Source organism: Olea europaea, chromosome 16 (assembly GCF_002742605.1).
Source record: "Olea europaea var. sylvestris chromosome 16, O_europaea_v1, whole genome shotgun sequence".
Lineage (NCBI taxonomy): Eukaryota > Viridiplantae > Streptophyta > Magnoliopsida > Lamiales > Oleaceae > Olea > Olea europaea.
Genome location: NC_036252.1, coordinates 16,984,990 through 17,001,997, shown reverse-complemented (window position 1 = coordinate 17,001,997; position 17,008 = coordinate 16,984,990). Strand labels below are relative to the sequence as shown.

At 35.1% G+C, this 17,008-nt stretch overlaps 3 protein-coding genes across 8 annotated transcripts; 1 reads left to right on the top strand and 2 right to left on the bottom strand.

Moving 5' to 3' along the window:
• The first annotated feature begins 819 nt into the window (after positions 1–819).
• Positions 820–1,891, top strand: LOC111412318 (NDR1/HIN1-like protein 13). Its single transcript, XM_023043200.1, has one exon. The coding sequence runs from the start codon at positions 993–995 to the stop codon at positions 1,767–1,769; it is 777 nt and encodes a 258-aa protein (XP_022898968.1). The 5' UTR covers positions 820–992; the 3' UTR covers positions 1,770–1,891.
• Positions 1,892–3,115: 1,224 nt separating this feature from the next.
• Positions 3,116–11,082, bottom strand: LOC111412317 (nitrate regulatory gene2 protein-like). 4 transcript variants are annotated; one of them, XM_023043196.1, is made up of 6 exons: positions 10,948–11,082; positions 8,514–9,788; positions 7,951–8,022; positions 6,052–6,266; positions 5,226–5,440; positions 3,116–4,103 (listed from the first exon to the last, which is right to left on the bottom strand). In XM_023043196.1, the coding sequence occupies exons 2-6, from the start codon at positions 9,694–9,696 to the stop codon at positions 3,419–3,421; spliced, it is 2,370 nt and encodes a 789-aa protein (XP_022898964.1). In that variant the 5' UTR covers positions 9,697–9,788; positions 10,948–11,082; the 3' UTR covers positions 3,116–3,418. The 4 variants fall into 4 exon arrangements, with proteins under 4 accessions (XP_022898964.1, XP_022898966.1, XP_022898963.1 ...); XM_023043198.1 differs by having other exon boundaries at positions 8,514–9,781; positions 10,948–11,072; XM_023043195.1 differs by lacking the exon at positions 10,948–11,082 and adding an exon at positions 10,729–10,941.
• A 2,168-nt stretch (positions 11,083–13,250) lies between these two features.
• Positions 13,251–16,083, bottom strand: LOC111412315. Of its 3 annotated transcripts, none has more exons than XM_023043192.1 (2): positions 14,667–15,281; positions 13,251–13,681 (listed from the first exon to the last, which is right to left on the bottom strand). In XM_023043192.1, exons 1-2 carry the CDS (start codon positions 15,011–15,013, stop codon positions 13,477–13,479), a joined length of 552 nt encoding a protein of 183 aa, XP_022898960.1. In that variant the 5' UTR covers positions 15,014–15,281; the 3' UTR covers positions 13,251–13,476. The 3 variants fall into 3 exon arrangements, with proteins under 3 accessions (XP_022898960.1, XP_022898961.1, XP_022898962.1); XM_023043193.1 differs by having other exon boundaries at positions 13,326–13,703; positions 14,667–16,080; XM_023043194.1 differs by lacking the exon at positions 13,251–13,681 and adding an exon at positions 13,710–13,915 and having other exon boundaries at positions 14,667–16,083.
• Between the last annotated feature and the right edge of the window lie 925 nt (positions 16,084–17,008).

Below are 17,008 nucleotides of genomic sequence, written 5' to 3'. Positions count from 1 at the left end.
AGTGGTGTGTGATGTAATTGGATCCATAGCTTTCTTATCGAGGGTCGTGAGCCGCAACTCTGATACCAACTTTCACGGGGTGCCTTTCTTCTTGGCACAGAAAGGGACACCGTGCGGCAGTAGTCTGCTCCGCTAGACTACCTTCCGCCTTTTCTCGATCACGTCGGGACGAAAGAAAATTTGATTACAATTTTATAGAAAGTTTACAATAGAGAATTTGAATACATTGAAAATAAATTGAACATTGATTGATGAAAACTGAACATTATAATTGATGAAAGTAGAAAATTACAATTGCCGGTGCAGAGGGCGGACACCATTGAGTTTGAAAGATTTTTGAATGACTAATACCCCCTATAATAACATTCTGAACAAAAACCCAAGTGACGGGAGTAGACGTTTAAAAGACGAGGAATCATACTAAACGTTTACCAATATCAGAGCTATTTTACAATTGAAATAACTATTACAATGAAAAGAAAATTACAACTCAAATTTGAAGTAATATTTACAATGTGCGGTCGAAATTGGGCAAACTGCGGCTGCAATAGTGTCAAGGGGCTAAGTAAAACTGCGATCTTTGACACCTAGTACTTGATGATTTGTGTGATAAATCACTTCTCATCTATTACATTATATAATCTACTTCGAAAATTAATTATTATAGAGTAATTAAAAGTCACTTTTAAGCACAATAAAAAGGAATTATATTCAAATATGTTTTGTTTTATTTCCGATTAGCGCAAATCAGCCGCAAATCACGCGGCGCGGCGCGGCTCCTAACTCTTCACTCTTCATTTACACGTATAATTCCAATTCTATATATTCTCGTAATCGGTACACGCACAAGAACTCATAACTACATATACTTACGTATAGATACAACACCACACTTCCATTTTCTCAACTCCTCAACTCTTATTACAACTGATTTTTTACGCAGAATTATGTTTCAAATTTGATTTTGAATCTGTTCTACACTGTTGATCAGAATGGCAGAGCGAATTCGTCCCATAAACGTCGACGCGCCACCATCCACGGCGAAGAACTCCGGAGACGCTTCCAAACCAGCACCTAATTCGAAGCCACTGCCGCCGACTTATGTAGTCAAGCTCCCCAGAGAGCAAATCCTACGCTATCCACCACCTGAAAACGCACGCAAATTCCATGCCCTCACACGCGGGAATAAACATAGCTGCTGCCGCCGTTGCTGCTATTTTACTCTCTGCCTCCTAACAGTCATTATTTCCGCTGCTATTGCCGCCGGAGTGTTCTACTTCGTCTTCCGTCCAGAAGCTCCGAAGTACACGATAATCTCCGTCGCTATAAGAGGAATGAATCTGACATCAGTGCCTTTCATATCACCGGAATTTGACGTCAGCATCAGGACGGAGAATCCTAACGACAAGATCGGCATATACTATACAAAAAACAGCTACGTTAAAGTTTTTTATAACGACGTTAAGCTAAGCGACGGCGTTTTGCCTGCTTTTTACCAGCCGAAGAACAACGTGACGGTATTTCAAACGGCGTTTAGGGGGTCCAACGTAGTACTGGGAAGTGCCGTTAAGACAACGTTAATAAACAGGCAGAATGAAAGAATGGTGCCATTGGTGGTGGGGTTAAAGTTACCCGTTAAATTTAAGGTGGGGTTCATGAAGACATGGGAAATTACAACTAAGGTCAAGTGTGACGTCATCGTGGATGCACTTAACGACAAATCGAATATAGTAGCTAAAGATTGTGATTATTGCGTAAGATTATGGTAGATAATTTTACTTTATTCATCTCATAAAATTTATTTTCCTTTTTCATTTATTCCAAATTATGGGTTACTTTCAAGAGTATAATCAATCTCTTAGTTTTCTAATATATCTTTACTTAATGTGCATTATTATCAACAAGTATGTACTACTCATGTTTAAATTCTTATTTAATTTAGGAATATATTAAAAAATATGTAAGTAAAATCTATATTTTCAATTATATTGATTACATTATTTAATCTGTGTGAATCAATCTTCTTTATGAGATGAAGTGAGTAACATTATGTATTGAATTTGTAAAACAACTTTAATTTTGTATTTGTACAACAAAATTCGTGTATAAAAATATAGAAATTGTTAGAGATTGATTTTATAGAAAATTACAAAGTGGATTAATCTTATTGTGATTGTGTTATTACAAGGTCTGAATTGAATTTGATTGACAACTTGACTTGTCTGATACTTGAAATTCAAGACTTGAATTTGAACGTTGGGATTTGATTTTGAACTTTGCTTTTGATTTAGAATTTGAATAAGATTTTGTTCTTCCTGGAGCAAATGCTAGAAAGGGTGGGATTAATATTATTCCACCCTATCTTAAGTGTGACGGGCAATATAGGGAGAGTGTTTGATTTGAAAGAATCGCTAAATCAGATCATATTGCTAGAAATTGTATAGAGCTTACCCAAAAAAAGGACAAGTGGAGAACTTCAAATATTTACAAGTATTTTTCTCCGATTTGAATCATTTGATCATCGCATCAAACATATGAAGTCTTTTGTAGAAGTAATATTATTCATCATTAGTTAATATCATCAATCTAGGAGACAAATGATCCCTTAATTTATTGTTTAGCCTCTATTTAATTTTGATAAAAATTAGATTTTTAGTGAATTTTGATAAAACTAGATGAAAATTTATGGCTTAAAAGTTGATACAAGTTGTGAATCTCATGAAATGAATCTCTAGAAAAAAAAATTCTAATAAATGGGAATTAAACAAGGGATTCAATGTATTAAAATGCATCACAACTTTGTTGAACAATAGACGAGGGAACCATTGCCACGCGAACCAATAATATGAATAGCATTACTCTAACCCAGGAAGATGAAATGATTAATTCCACGAAAAAAATAACAACAGACACGTCTCGAAAACATATATCATTACTCAACTCTTTCAAATCAACATTTCTATAAATTTAAAAGATGCATTTATACAAGTACAATACCCTATGATTCAGAACATGCAAAATCAAAACTACATAACATATAGTTGTCCAGAAATTTTACAGTTATCATAAATGATAAACCTATAACTTCCCAACACACACTTTGCNCAAAACTACATAACATATAGTTGTCCAGAAATTTTACAGTTATCATAAATGATAAACCTATAACTTCCCAACACACACTTTGCACATCTGTATAAATATTAAATACATGCTCTATTCATCCCCTTAATTTCATCTGACAGTTGAACATTGAAAGAAAGTCCCAAGATTTTATCTTATTATTTCTTTTGCTCCATAAATCTGACGCCGCAATCAATCGGCCCCTATGTTCCTAAATGATTATTTTCTTCCTTATTTTCAATATGTACCCTCTCCAGTATTTGCAGCCTGTACTATAATTCGGACAAGAAAAATTTCAAGATTGAGACTTGAATTGTTTGTAGTTTTCCTTTGCTTCTTCTATGACCTTCTGGAGATCACTGAACATCTTCACAGAAGACTCAGAAAAGTTGTTAAATTTGCCAAGAAAACGCGCCAAGCTCGTACGAAACCGATCAGAACCAGATATCCAATCCTCGGAAGCTTCATCTTTCAACATATTAATACCTGAAGTGTCATCATTGGTTCCAGCTTGGAAGGTACTCAAATGAGAGTCATTTCCACCCTTCGTTTGGTTCTTCTCTTGACGCGGTAAAAAGTGAGCAACTTCAGCTGTCAAGTGTTTGATAGATTCCACGATTTCTTGCGAAGGTAATTTGTCGATCCTCTCCAACCAGGTACCACACATGATATATATGGGCGGGCCACAGTTTCTTATAGGTGGGGGCCTTATCCTTTTGTTCCTTTTCGACTTGTTCTGTGGAAGAGACACGCACTTTAACAGCCACTTATCTATCGATTCCACATATATTTTCTGGGCACTAATCCATTTTGTGAACCTCAACATTAGAGAGTTCAGTTCATTTTCAAGATAGATAGCAATCTGTTTCCGGGAATCCGACTGCACAGCAAATTCAGTGCTTCGAGGGGCGTGAGATACTGATATGATGTGAAACTGAAGCTCATGGCATTCAAGCATCATGTCCCACATTCTCCTCAGTCTATCAGTAACAAGAAGAGTCAAGCATATGAAATCAATAAGCAAAGCCATATAAAAATTCTCTAAAAATTAGTAGAAATGTCTTTATGATGGATATTCTGAGACTTCTAATAGTAGTCATCATCATGTAATGATGTAAACAAATTTTAGGGTTTCCATACACAGACCATCTTTACTCATACATATGAAACAAGTACTGTAAAAGCCATACACAGACCATCTCTACATCTCTATTGAATCAAATGTAATAGAAAGAAAACCATGGAATTAAAAGTCATTTCCAATCGGATGTTCTTTCACCTTATAAATCATGTTTCTCATAGAGAAATCCAAATTACAACTCAGGGCGTCTCTGAGAACTACTGATTGTTTGACTGATCTTTTATGGAGGGAAAGGTAAAAATAAGAACAAGACCTTAACTCAATCATCAGTTTTCAATGACAACATTATATTCGACTACTGGACTTTGCAACAAAATGTTCCTGTCTCTATCAAATCACTTCTACTTCATTGAAGCCTATTAGGTAGAACACCACAAGAAACAAGATCACAAACTTTTGCGTTGTAAACAGGCAATTAAAAAGGAATAAATAAGACAGTAGTTTTCTTATCAAATTTCAACACTTTCAAAAAAGTTAGAAATGACCGTGCACGTAAAATGCTACAATAAGGCAGCCTGAGCTGAGGATTGACAGTGATTGCAGAGCCACTCATGTACTAAGACATACCCAGAGTTAGTGCACATTTGGCTAAGCTTAAAAAAATTACTTACAGGTTCAAGTCGATTATTTTGAAAGTAACTTTAACCTGCTGTGACAATGAATAACTTGTGTTGAGAAAAAAAGAGACTTATCTCAAATGTTTGGAAACAAAAAGCTACTTGAAAGTGAGTTTTTAGTAACCCACACATGTTAGATTATCCTTGCAACAATTAATTGCATGTGATAAAAAGTCTGAATTGAGTCAATAGAGGTCCTCTATGTTAAAAGACATACCCTGTTTCTATAGTTCTACTTGGATGAATCCAAATTTATGAAGTTCAGAATTAATCTCAAATATTCCTGATGAATTTCAGTGACTAATAAATCAAATAAAGAGCAAAAGCAAATTATAAACACATACCCGTCAATTAACTCTTCAAGCTGTGGCTGAAGCTCTGTATCTCTAATTTCTTCTATTTTCTTTGATATTGAGTCAATTCTGTGAATTGCAACTCTAATTCTTGAGTGCAGATCCTTGACTACAGCACGTGTTTTGTCAGTTTTCATTCCTTGTGATTCTTTCTGTCTAAGCACTTTACACTTTTGATCAAAATTACTTCTAAGCACTTGAGAAGCCTGAAAAAGGAGTATCAGGTATCAGTTGATTTCTTCTACTCATTTTAAGATAAAGACTAAGCAAATAAATTATCAAACTTCTGAAACATATTGTTTTACTGGTCAGTAACAGGAAAACTCAACTGTAGAAGTATATCAAGCTAAAATCAATGGAACATAATCACCCATTAACCATACATTAAGACAGGTTGTGTCCATACGTTGATGTAGCAAATAAAGAGTTTCAGTTGAGTAGTCTCGGTCACAGATAAAATTGACCAAAAAATACCATCCAAGTGTGCAAAAACTAGCTCGAATGAGTAAAGCAAGAACACTGTTGAAACATTCTCTCACTCATACAAATGAGAAACCACTGGGCATCTTGAATATGAGCTTCACACTTTTTCCTATTAACAGCCAGTTTTTTTGTTTGAGAAACCAATGGTAAATGGTAAATTAACACTACATCCAGAATCGCATGACACCTATGTACAGCAAGACGTAATATAAGATTGTCAAGTATAAGTGTAAAACTCAAACCCCCAGAAAGTAATTCCCGTTGCCTGCCGAAAAAGTAGTTTAATAATTTTTATGATTATATGTACTAGTGCAAGTTCAAACTATGAACATACCTTAACTTCGTCATAAAGCTTCTTCTCCCACACATATAACCTATCCAAGGTCGAGGCATGACTTCCAGAGACCATACAGAAGTTGTCAAAGAGATTATTTGTAACATCCTCACCATCATCTACAGAGTTCCCGCCCAGAAGATTTCTAGACGAACCCGAACGAGGTGACAAGGTCCGGTGCCAAGTTAAGTACTTCCCAGAAGTTTGAGAAGGCTCTAGACAAAGCAATTGAAAACCATATGAGAATCCCATAAATGAATAGAAGATATAAGTAGTAATTCCATATTGTGAACGAAGATTCTATAAGATTCCATGACCACATCAATCAACTCCGAAATAATAGTTAATAATTGAAATCAGTGTTAAGTGCCTTTTGCTTTGCCGGATTTCTTTCGATTATAAGATCAGAAAAGAATTAAATAAAAGTGATACGAGGCATGAAATACATCAAAAGTCGAATTTTTGGCAGAAAATTAATGAGCAGTTTTATGAGTTCATCCATTTTCTCATATGGTAACTCTACTTTTGGAGGATGTAATGCATAGGATTAGCCTGGGTTGGATGAACTGGAGATGTGCTATGGGAATTTTATGTGAGGAAGATATCATCGATGTTAAAATGTAAGTTCTACATCAGTCTAATGCTTTGTGGTTATGAGTGTTGGGTTGTAAAGATTAAGATATTCAAAGATTAATGTAGCGAATGAAGATGATAAGGTGGAGGTGAGATGATATTAAAACACATAAGGTAATGAGAATAAATTCCAACAAGGGGAGGTGGCACAAGTTTGAGGATAAATTAAGGGAATGATGACTTAGGTGGTTGAGTTGTGGTTTTGCATGAACCTGAAGATGTCTCCATGCTAAGAGTGACGCGTTTTTGGCAGAGCAAGTTGGAAGATGGGGGTAGACCATAATTAATATTGCTTGTTGTACTTGTTAAGGATCTAGTTGCTTCAAATCTCCTACTAGATCAAGCAATGAACAGAGTGGAAATGGGTTGATGTAACTAATCCAAAATTTATTGGGAATAAGGCCTAATTTGTTGGTACCTGCCTACCATATTTACAAACCCGTATAGTAGCAACCTTCTATTAAGAGATACACAATGTTCGTGAAACGTGATGTTACATGGATGTATATCTATAAGGTCAACTCCTTATCAACAAGCAATTTGTTCGCATTCAAAAAGCCAAGCTGCTTCATCAAGAATAGGTTAACACAAATAGGCCAGAGAAATGAGGTCATCTTGTCTAATACCAAAAGTTTGACCTAGTAAAATATCATCAAAGCAAATTGGAAGGTAAAAAAGGACTATAAGTTCGTAGAGAGAAAATTGATCATCCAAGACTCAGTTAAGTGATAGATATCTTAGAGACAGTACATAAATTTGCGATGTCACATTCCACTCCACTGAGGATATTTTAGCAACTGAAAAGGTAGCCACTATATAACTTGCTTGGTTGTTTCTCTCTATAGGGTGTCACAGGCGAAAAGATTACATTGTTCTTTTAGTTTTAAATGTTCAAGCCTCTTTGATAAGATACAGAGGTTATATCATCTTTCCATATATTTCTTCTTTTATCTTTCAGCACTTCATTTTTCTCTAATCATTTTACGCTTCTGAAATCACCAAATAGGTAAGTAGCCAAATCCCGGTGTTTTGAAGTTAGTTGAAGGGAACCTTGTACCAAAGTTACTATTTATAGGATATAAACAGAGTCAAATTTAACAATGAACTCATAACACTTAGCAGACTAAAAAATTAGAATTATACACTGATTCATTACTGTTTTTTCCCATCAAAAATGGTGAAGATGCCATATTTACAGACAGTAACCACAAGATATATGATGTCTCTAACAAAATGCTCTAGAAAAATTAAGATGGACAGACCTACCTTCCTTAACCTCACTTGGATCATCCCCACAAGAGAAACATGATTTCAGTAATGCTGAGGTCATTGATCCACCTGCCACAAGATATTTCCTCAATAAGCTTGCACAAAAGAAAAATCAATATCCAGAGAAGGCAACATGAAGAAAGTTAATTTAAGCGATCTGACTATTTACTGTTCTTGGGAGCACAATGCATTTCGGTGCTACTTGGTAGCAGAACTTTCACACATATTTATTATAAGAGAAAGTAAAAATAAAAATATAACTATGTAACGCAAACAAATGGCCTTCGTTTTCCTCCCAATTTTATTAATACGAGCAAGATTCAATCTTATCTAAATGATTGAGCAGCAGAGTATTCAAGTCTCTCTACAATGCATTAAAGATGAATCCTATATAAGAGGTACATCAATTTCTTTATTGTAGTGAAATTGGTTTTGAGTGTCACTGCAAACCTGGAAATTGACTACTTCAATAAAAGAATATTAAAAACCCGTACAAGCATAAATAAGAGAGATCATGTGTGTCAGTGACTGAGACGGGGGGAGAGAGGAAGAGACATTACGTTCTTTCCCTGGGAAAATTGGACGGAAATGGAATTTGTTTGCTTCAAGCATCCGGGGGACTTCTTTTCCAGATTTAGATGCCTTATCAAATAAATGCTCGATATCTTTCATGCTTGAAAAGAAGTCCTTAGGTGCAGCTGTATCTTCTGCTTCCAATTCTTTCATTGGTGTAATCTTCACAAAATTCAAATGCTCAAATCGTGAAGATGTGGCTCTTAATGGTGATAAATCGGGAGAGTTGTTTTTCTTCACATTTGAAAACTTGGTTTCTGACACTGCACTCTGTTTGGACTTAATAGGTGAATCAATGTTCGTGACATTTTCTTTCTCCCCATTAAGTTGTTCACCCCCAAAATTGGTTTCTGATACTGCAGTGTCTAAGGGCATAGTGAGCGCATCATTGTTGACAACATTTTCTGTTTCCCTGTTTACATTTTCAAAACTTCGAACAAGTGTTTCAGTAGAAGGTTCGTCAAATTCATCTTCTGATTCATGAGATTCTACCATTCCAGTAGAGGAGACCTTCTCTTCTACATTTTCCAATTCAGGAACTCCCTCCTCTTCCCTGAGCTCTTTAATCTCGCCAAAGTACTCTGAATCCTGATGAAATCCCCTGCCTTCCTGTGAAGAATACTGATTGTCAATTGGATGAAAAAGACCAAAATAATCCCATGGTGGAGTTTCTGACGGGATGGAAGGAGATTCGAATGATAATGCTTCAGGTCCTTCAGTGGAACAAGGAGTAGTCGAAGCAACTGATACTGTGACAGGCAGAGAAATCTTTTCTTCAACTTTCTTGGAAAATGTACCTCTAAATTTCATATGATGAGCCTGGTTTTGACTTGTGATTGGAGGTGAAGGAGATGGTGATATTTTCACAGTGGTATCCACATGTTGGGACAGAGACTGAGAGGACAGTGAAAACTGGGAGGCAGACCTCTCAATAAATGCATGTGGCTCTGGTGTCGCACTTGTTGGAATATCGATGGACGATTCAACTTGAGAATCAGGATCGACGAATTTCCTCAAAGCAGTTCCTATGATTTTCAATTCTTCTATATAAGCAATATGAGCAGCTGCTAGAGAACACCTACCATTAAGTGCTTGTTTGATTAATTTCTTTCGCTCACGGCAAAGCTGTAGGCCCTTGTCTTCCTCCAATCTAGAATTTGAAGCCCCCATTGAATGATTGCCAAATCAGCATCCGGGAATCTTGGTGATGTGAAAAGTTCTGGAGCAAATTAGGAGAATGGCTTGACCACGTGTCCTAATCCCTTAAATGACATTAGAAAAGTTTTGATGAGAAACATAGCAGAACTTATTCAAATTAAGAGAGAATACAATCAACAAAAAAAATAAAATAAAAAATACAGGCTTTACGTAAAAAGGACAGTTCTTAAAGCAGTATCCGTTTAATAGCACTAAAATAGTAGCTCGATTCTGTTTCATATCTCCAGTTTTTATTTTTTATTTTTTTTTATTTTTCTTTTTCTGCCAAGAGAGACGTATGTAACAGATACAAGAAGATCCATAGATTTGACATGAACAAAATTGTTATGAATTCAGCTCGCTTAGAAAAAGTGAAAATTGCCATGAAAAAATACAGTAACAATCAATAAAATGAAGGTATTTATGATGATGATAGAATGAGATTAAGCACAATTCATAAGCAATAAAAGTTATAGTCTTTCAAATCACAGCATAGTTTTTGAAACTGGGAAACCTTAAATTATTAAGTTCTGTAATCAATTCCGAAAACTCATAAAATTAGATGGGAAATGCTACATAAATTCATGAATAACAATCAAAATCAACAAAAATAACAAATAAGTCGAACAACACGAAAAATCAGTTCCAGAAGGAAAAAAAACTTACGCATCATAAAAACATAAAGAAGCCCGTGAAAGTTAATTGAAAGAGACGGCCATGGAATTAAATTAAAACCCAAAACCCGAAAAATCCCAGAAATTGAAAATCAAAACAATCAAAATTCTAATGAATCTAGCTCACAAATTAATCGATACCAATCAGATTACTAAAAGAAAATCAAAAAGATCAAAACTCCAATTCACACAAGTCAATCAAGATTCAGGACACCATAACAAATCAACAGAACTGAATTGAACCCACATCAAAAACTCAAGAAGGCTTCCGAAAACTTAAACTGAAAATGAAAACTATGGGCTACAGCATTCTCGTATATACGATTTTTACCTGAGAAAGCTTATCTGAAACCTGAAGTCAAACCGACGTTTATGGTGCAGAAAACTCTTGAATTTCAAAGAAGATTAAAACTTTACAACCCGTATGATATGGGAATTTTTCAGAGAGAAACTTTTCAAGATTGTGCGTGTATGACAGTTAGTCTGTCAGAAATGAAAAAAGCAAATCACAAATCACACACAAACAAACAGTGTAGAGAGAGGATTGTACCGAGTTTGCATGCAATGGAAAAGGTGCACAGGATGACAAGAGAGCATTGCGTGGATTGTGGACCCCACTTTACCATTTCTACGAAGAATTTTAATTTTCGGCTGGAGAGTCTTCTCTGTAATTATAATTATTTTGAAGAGAAGAAAAAGCTATAAATCGAAAAGCGTTACTTTTACGCGGGCCTCTTTGGCAGCTGGCAAGTGTTCTTCGTGTGCAAGTCACTGTTAGTGAGATATAAAATAAAACAATATTTTAACTTTTGACGCTGAGTTTTTGCACAATTTATTAGTGCAATTTTCTAATATAAATGTCAAGGTATAAAAAAAGATATATTAGTTAGAAAAAATGCTATCAGACCTAGCAATATAAAATATATAATGAATTTTTAATTAAGATTTTAAAATTATTCTAAAATATTTATTTATGTAGACTTTTAAATTATATTTCAATCGTATTAGAAAAACATAGAAATAACTATAAATACGTTTGAAAGGTTTGCATTTTTTCAATTAAATTGATCTCATTTACTCAAAAGTACAAAATATGTCTTAATAATAAGAAGAAAAATACATTTTAAATATAATTTCACAATAGTATAAGAGAGTAAAACGAAAATAAATATTTACTTTTTGTCGATAGTCGGAAATATGTTTCCAAAATTCTCGGGAGAAGTTTTTCGAAATGACAATGTTATATGTATAAAAAAAATTTACCTAATTATTTACCTACTACTCACAATAGGAGGTAAGGACTACGTTTGGAGATTTTTACATTCACGCGGGACCTACGTGCATTGTGAGAGGGGGACAATTTTCGGTACATTCCATTCGATACAAATGGAATTGTCCTTTTTGAAAATAGAGAGGAGGTTCTATAATTGTTATAAACCTTAATGTAATTCATCATATTCATGTGAATTTTTAGAAATTTAACATTGTCAATCACCAGAACAAGGGAGCAACCATTAGATGCGGCAACCAAGGAAACAAATAGTATTATATAGGGGTGTCAAAAAGGTTTGGTGGCTCAGGCGGCTTGGCTAGGGAAAAGCTCGAGCTTGAGCCCGAGCCCGAGCAAGCCCGTGTGGCTCGGAGGGTCAAAAATGGCTCGTGACAATAATGCTCGGCCCGAGTAAATTAAAGGACCAAAAAAAATAAAAAATTGACCTGCTGCCGTGGGCAGCTGTAACCTGCTGCCTTACAGCTGTCAGCTAGGACAGCTATAGCTGCATTTTTTACGTAGTGTTACACTGTTATCTTTAACCGTATAGATTTTGAAATTCAATTTTGAAAAATAACGCGGGTTTTTTTATCTATAAATACGGGATGATTTTTGAAATTTTAAATCACTTTGCTATCGATTTTAATTCGCATTATTTTTATATTATAGATTCAGATTCAATCATTTAAGTTTCAATTTCTTCTTTCTCACCTCTCATATAACAATTAATATTTTCAATTTCTTTCACTCTACAGTCTAATATTCAATATTTTTTATTATACTAGTTATTATGGATTTTACAAGTGATGAAGTTAATCAGTTTGGCAGTAGCTCGAGTACTCCATCTAACTACGATGCATGTAAAAATGTTCTAATTAATTTGGAGGATATTGAAGAGGAAGAAGTTCAAGTACTCGAGACAAAAAGGTCAAAAAAAGAATCATCGGACTGTTGGCAACATATGACACGAAAAAAAAAATTGGTGTTTAAAATGAAGTAGATATTTGGAAAGCATGTTGCAATTACTGTGGCAAAGAACTTAGTTGGAAGCCTGGCTCGAGCACAACGCATTTGAATAGACACGTATTAAGGAGTTGCAAAGCGAAACCAACAGATCTCGACTCAAAACAGACCGAACTAGTGTTTGACGGTTCTAATTCTACTCTTTCCACCTTTGTATATTCACAGGAAAGATTTCGTGAAGGAATGACTGCATACGTGGCTGCAGCAGAGATGCCGCTTATGATGATAGACGTTGATAGTATAATAGCCGAAGAGTTGCAGCATATCCAAACATAGGATGTTGTAAGTTTTTAAATTAATTATTTTTCTTTAAGAAATGCATTTTTTAATTTTATTTGATTNAAAAAAAAAAAAAAAAAAAGTTTAAAAAAGCGAGCCGGCTCGACTCGTAAAAAGCCCGAGCCAAAGCTCAGGCCGAGCCTTATTTTTTTGGCCAAGCTTTGGCTCGGCTCGGGCCCAAAAAAAGCCAGCTTCAATTTACTCGAGCAGAGCCTAAGCCCAAAATTTCGGCTCGACTCGTTTACATCTCTAGTATTAGATCAATGTACTTACAACAGTTGGGCACAAACTGTATCTTAAATCTATTGTTCGCAACAAAAATTGCCTGTGGTCACTCCAAACTCACAACAATGGCATGAAGTACATATACTACGCGAGCAATGATTTTTAGTAACTATCAAACTGCAGAGAAAATAAATGTTTTACATTGCTTCCTCAGCAGTAACACGTATGCAACCTAAATTGTACTCAGAGTAAAACAGAACCTCAAGAATCCAAAGTTAATTCTTATAGAACAATGAGTTTCCTATGCAAATGCTCTCCAATGGAACTCACATCTCCATCATGGTCATGGAAGAGGAGGGTCAGAACACCAACCAAACACAGAACTGAACCTACAAGAAGCTTGTCGTAGCGTTCCACCCAGTGGAATTTGAGCTGACTTGCACCATAAAAGGATAAAGCCACCAATGACGTCATCACAGCTATTGTGCTGCGAGTCCAATATCATAACCCTATGTCAAGCCTCAGGAATTTTGAGAAACTTTAATAGAAATATATACATACACATGAGCACGCATATATATGACTGTGATCATGCAAATTTTAATGGTAATAGAGCTAGCAGTACGCCTTGAATCACTGAATGTAGACTGTCTATTGCAGCCCTCAGTAATATTAAAAATGGGTACTCAATCCACATAATCTGCAAAACAACTAGGTCCACCTGACATCCATAAACAGTTTCAAAAGCTATATTAAAATTGAGACATGCAACTTTTGGCTTGAACCTAGATGGAAACCATTAAAGTTTGTTCTATTTCAGTGATTTCCAGACTTCTATAGCAGGATTTAGAAAATTAAAAGGCCGTATAATGCAACCGTTGAAGATTCAACATGATTTAAAATATATACGTGTGACCCTATCTAACGGCTTAAGTTTTTAGATCAAGTGATTCAAAGATGACAAATGTGCAAAATTCAAGTTTTGCTACAACCCATTTAACGAAATTGTGCATGTGTCATGCTAATTCGAAAAATGAACCCCGCTTGCATGTGAGGAGACATGTTGAAGACAAGATTTAAATGATACATTTTTCAAATCTATTCTCTTTCTCGGCAAAGAGATCTCAAGTTGCTCAAAATCTCTAACAACTTAAACTTTTAGATCAAATGCTTTAAAGAAGGCAAAGGTCTTGGATTCAAGTCTCACTACCACCTATTCACTGAAATGTGCATGTGTCAGACTTTAATTGGGAAAAAATGAGCCCTCTTACATGTGAGAGGGCATGTTGAAGATAAGATTTTACTAATATAATGTTACTCTCTTTAAAAGCTCAAGCTTTTGATCAAGTTCTCCAATAGAAAACCATATTTAACTGCTAAAACTAAAACATGAAATGCTTATATTTAAAAGGAATATAATAAACACAACAAAAGCGCCCTTATTTAAAAGGAATATAATAATCCAATGATACCTGAATAGCAGAACTATGATAGCAAACACCATCATAGAGGATGAGTTTCCAACGGCAAGAAATACAGGAAGAGTGGTTGCACAAGGAGACAATGCAGGTACCAGAACAAGTCCAGCAACTGCCATTTTTTCCATAGGTTGGTTGTGGGAATGGCTGTGACCGCCCTTTCCAGATAGAAATAATATGATATAACCACCACCAAGAACAATGAGCAGTAAAGATGCAAGTTTATGCACAGTTTCCTCGCCCGCAATAGTGTTTGTTATGGTAATTGCAGTTATACCTAGCAAAGCAGTAGACATCACATGCAAGACTGCTCCAAATGCAGCTGCATGTAGACAATTCATTAGCAAAGATCGCAACTACTTGACTAAGAAACATGGTCACAGAACATATTGGTATCATTGGATTGCTTCGTATTCAATTTAGGCTACACTAATGTAATCGCATTCAAGGAAAGAGTACAAGGGCTTTAGATGACAACATTGGGACTAGTTCGGTTTGGCATCAAATGAGAACAAAAATTTAGAATCTAAATAATATGTTTTATCCCATAACAAAATTCATTGGGAGAAGGAGAGATTAAAGACACAGCATAGCCAATTCCATATTTTACAACATTCCAAAATGTTACATCTATCAAATCATATTTCCATCAGCTGCCAAAATTTAAATAGGTTCTTAAAGCCTAGCAGAGTTTCATGCAATGAAGGAAGATTAAATCAATTCTAAGTGGGTTCAAAGCAATCCAAAGGTGATAAATTCATTTAAATTTAAAATGTATACCTAAAGCTGCCAGCATAATCTGTAGCCTAAATGCTTAGTGAGGGTCTGGTTAAGACTATGAGGTGCAAATTTCTCAGTAAGAAAATTACGAAAATGTCGAGTTCAAACAGAAGATTGATTTCATTGACCTGGGCCACAACTACTTCCTCAAAATGACTGATGGGAAGATGACAAAATAACTTTAGTGGGATAGCAAACCATTATCTTACTATTTGTAAGTCACATCCTGATTTAGGCTTTCCTAGGAAAGTGAGGTTTGGATCCATTTACTCGTGCTCCTTATTTAGTAATTCGACAGTGAAGTGCTTCTTCATATAAGGGAAACTCTAGAGTGACCTTATTCAAAGATGATACATTTAATGAAAAACTGTGTTTGAATCAGTCTTAATTGCTCCCAGAATGAAAAATTGGCAAGAATGGTTAAAAGATTGAACATTTTCCTATGAAAATGTATCGAAATACATAAAAGTTCCATTCATATTTGCATAAACCTCTCCAAGAGTCTGTTTTTAGCATTAAATAGGGAGGTAACGGTTTCCCTTTCCATGATTTATAACCAAAATCTGGACTTAATAATTGTTTGATAAACCTTTGCTAAAATTTTATCAACTTTTCAACTAGTCAAACTTCAATTTTAACCACATATTTAAAAGACCCACAATTAATATCAACTTTTCAACCACACATTTTATGAACTCTTATCAAAACCTCCTAAACTTTTCTAAAAAGCTTTGTCATACATCCCCGAAGGCACTTACAGCACCATCAAAAGTGCAGAATAAAAAATGATACCAATGCACACATTTATACATTGGTTCAAAGGACACAAACTATCACGGTATTGTCAAAATGGAAGCATGAACCACCACTACTCCTTCCAAACTATAAACACATTATACAGTTGAAAAGTTGGATGCACGCGAGACATCCTTGCCCAAACAAATATCATTTAAATATGGAAATGATTGTAAGAAAATTGTTTATGTAATTGAATTTCTCAAGTAAGTTGAAAACCGTATTATTTGTTTTATCCTAAAATCTGTAGTTAACAAAATTTATGCATCACAGACTCTTAGATTTGTATCCTTACAAAACCACTAAACATTATTTGGTTTCAGTTTTTACCACATACTGGCTTCAAATCAATAATCATCCAACATGCAGAACCCGAAAGCACGTGGAAGATTCAATAGGGCTTTTATCTCAAAATACTACCGTGACTCTACCTCTCAGAGGTAGCCGCAAACAATATGTAAGCATATCCAACGCTCAGTAAACTTTTCTATTCTAGAAACCTAATCGAACTCATTGGCTTCCTTCATATCTCAGGATAAGCAAATCAATGTTCGTCAAAATACTAAATCGATAGAGGTTATAAACAGCTAACGAAAACTATTTTAATCATCTTTAAAACTTGCCATTAACATTTAATCAAGAAATGTACAGCTGGATCTCACTAGGCACCCAAAATTATTCAAGGTAATTAAATCCCAGATGACCCTTTTGCCTCCCTCGTACAAAATCACCTTACCAATTGGCAATTGACAATTGACACA

What these genes read in the sequence shown, in the direction of transcription:
- LOC111412318 (XM_023043200.1), top strand. Translation starts at nt 993, where the DNA reads ATGGCAGAGCGAATTCGTCCCATAAACGTCGACGCGCCACCATCCACG.
- LOC111412317 (XM_023043196.1), bottom strand. Translation starts at nt 9,696, where the DNA reads ATGGGGGCTTCAAATTCTAGATTGGAGGAAGACAAGGGCCTACAGCTT. An exon ending in TCCAAGTGAGGTTAAGGAAG is followed by an intron (nt 6,267 to 7,950) that starts GTAGGTCTGTCC and finishes TGCTTTGTCTAG; the next exon opens with AGCCTTCTCAAACTTCTGGG. An exon ending in AGCTTTATGACGAAGTTAAG is followed by an intron (nt 5,441 to 6,051) that starts GTATGTTCATAG and finishes CTCCTTTTTCAG; the next exon opens with GCTTCTCAAGTGCTTAGAAG.
- LOC111412315 (XM_023043192.1), bottom strand. Translation starts at nt 15,013, where the DNA reads ATGAATTGTCTACATGCAGCTGCATTTGGAGCAGTCTTGCATGTGATG. An exon ending in ATCATAGTTCTGCTATTCAG is followed by an intron (nt 13,682 to 14,666) that starts GTATCATTGGAT and finishes TTGGACTCGCAG; the next exon opens with CACAATAGCTGTGATGACGT.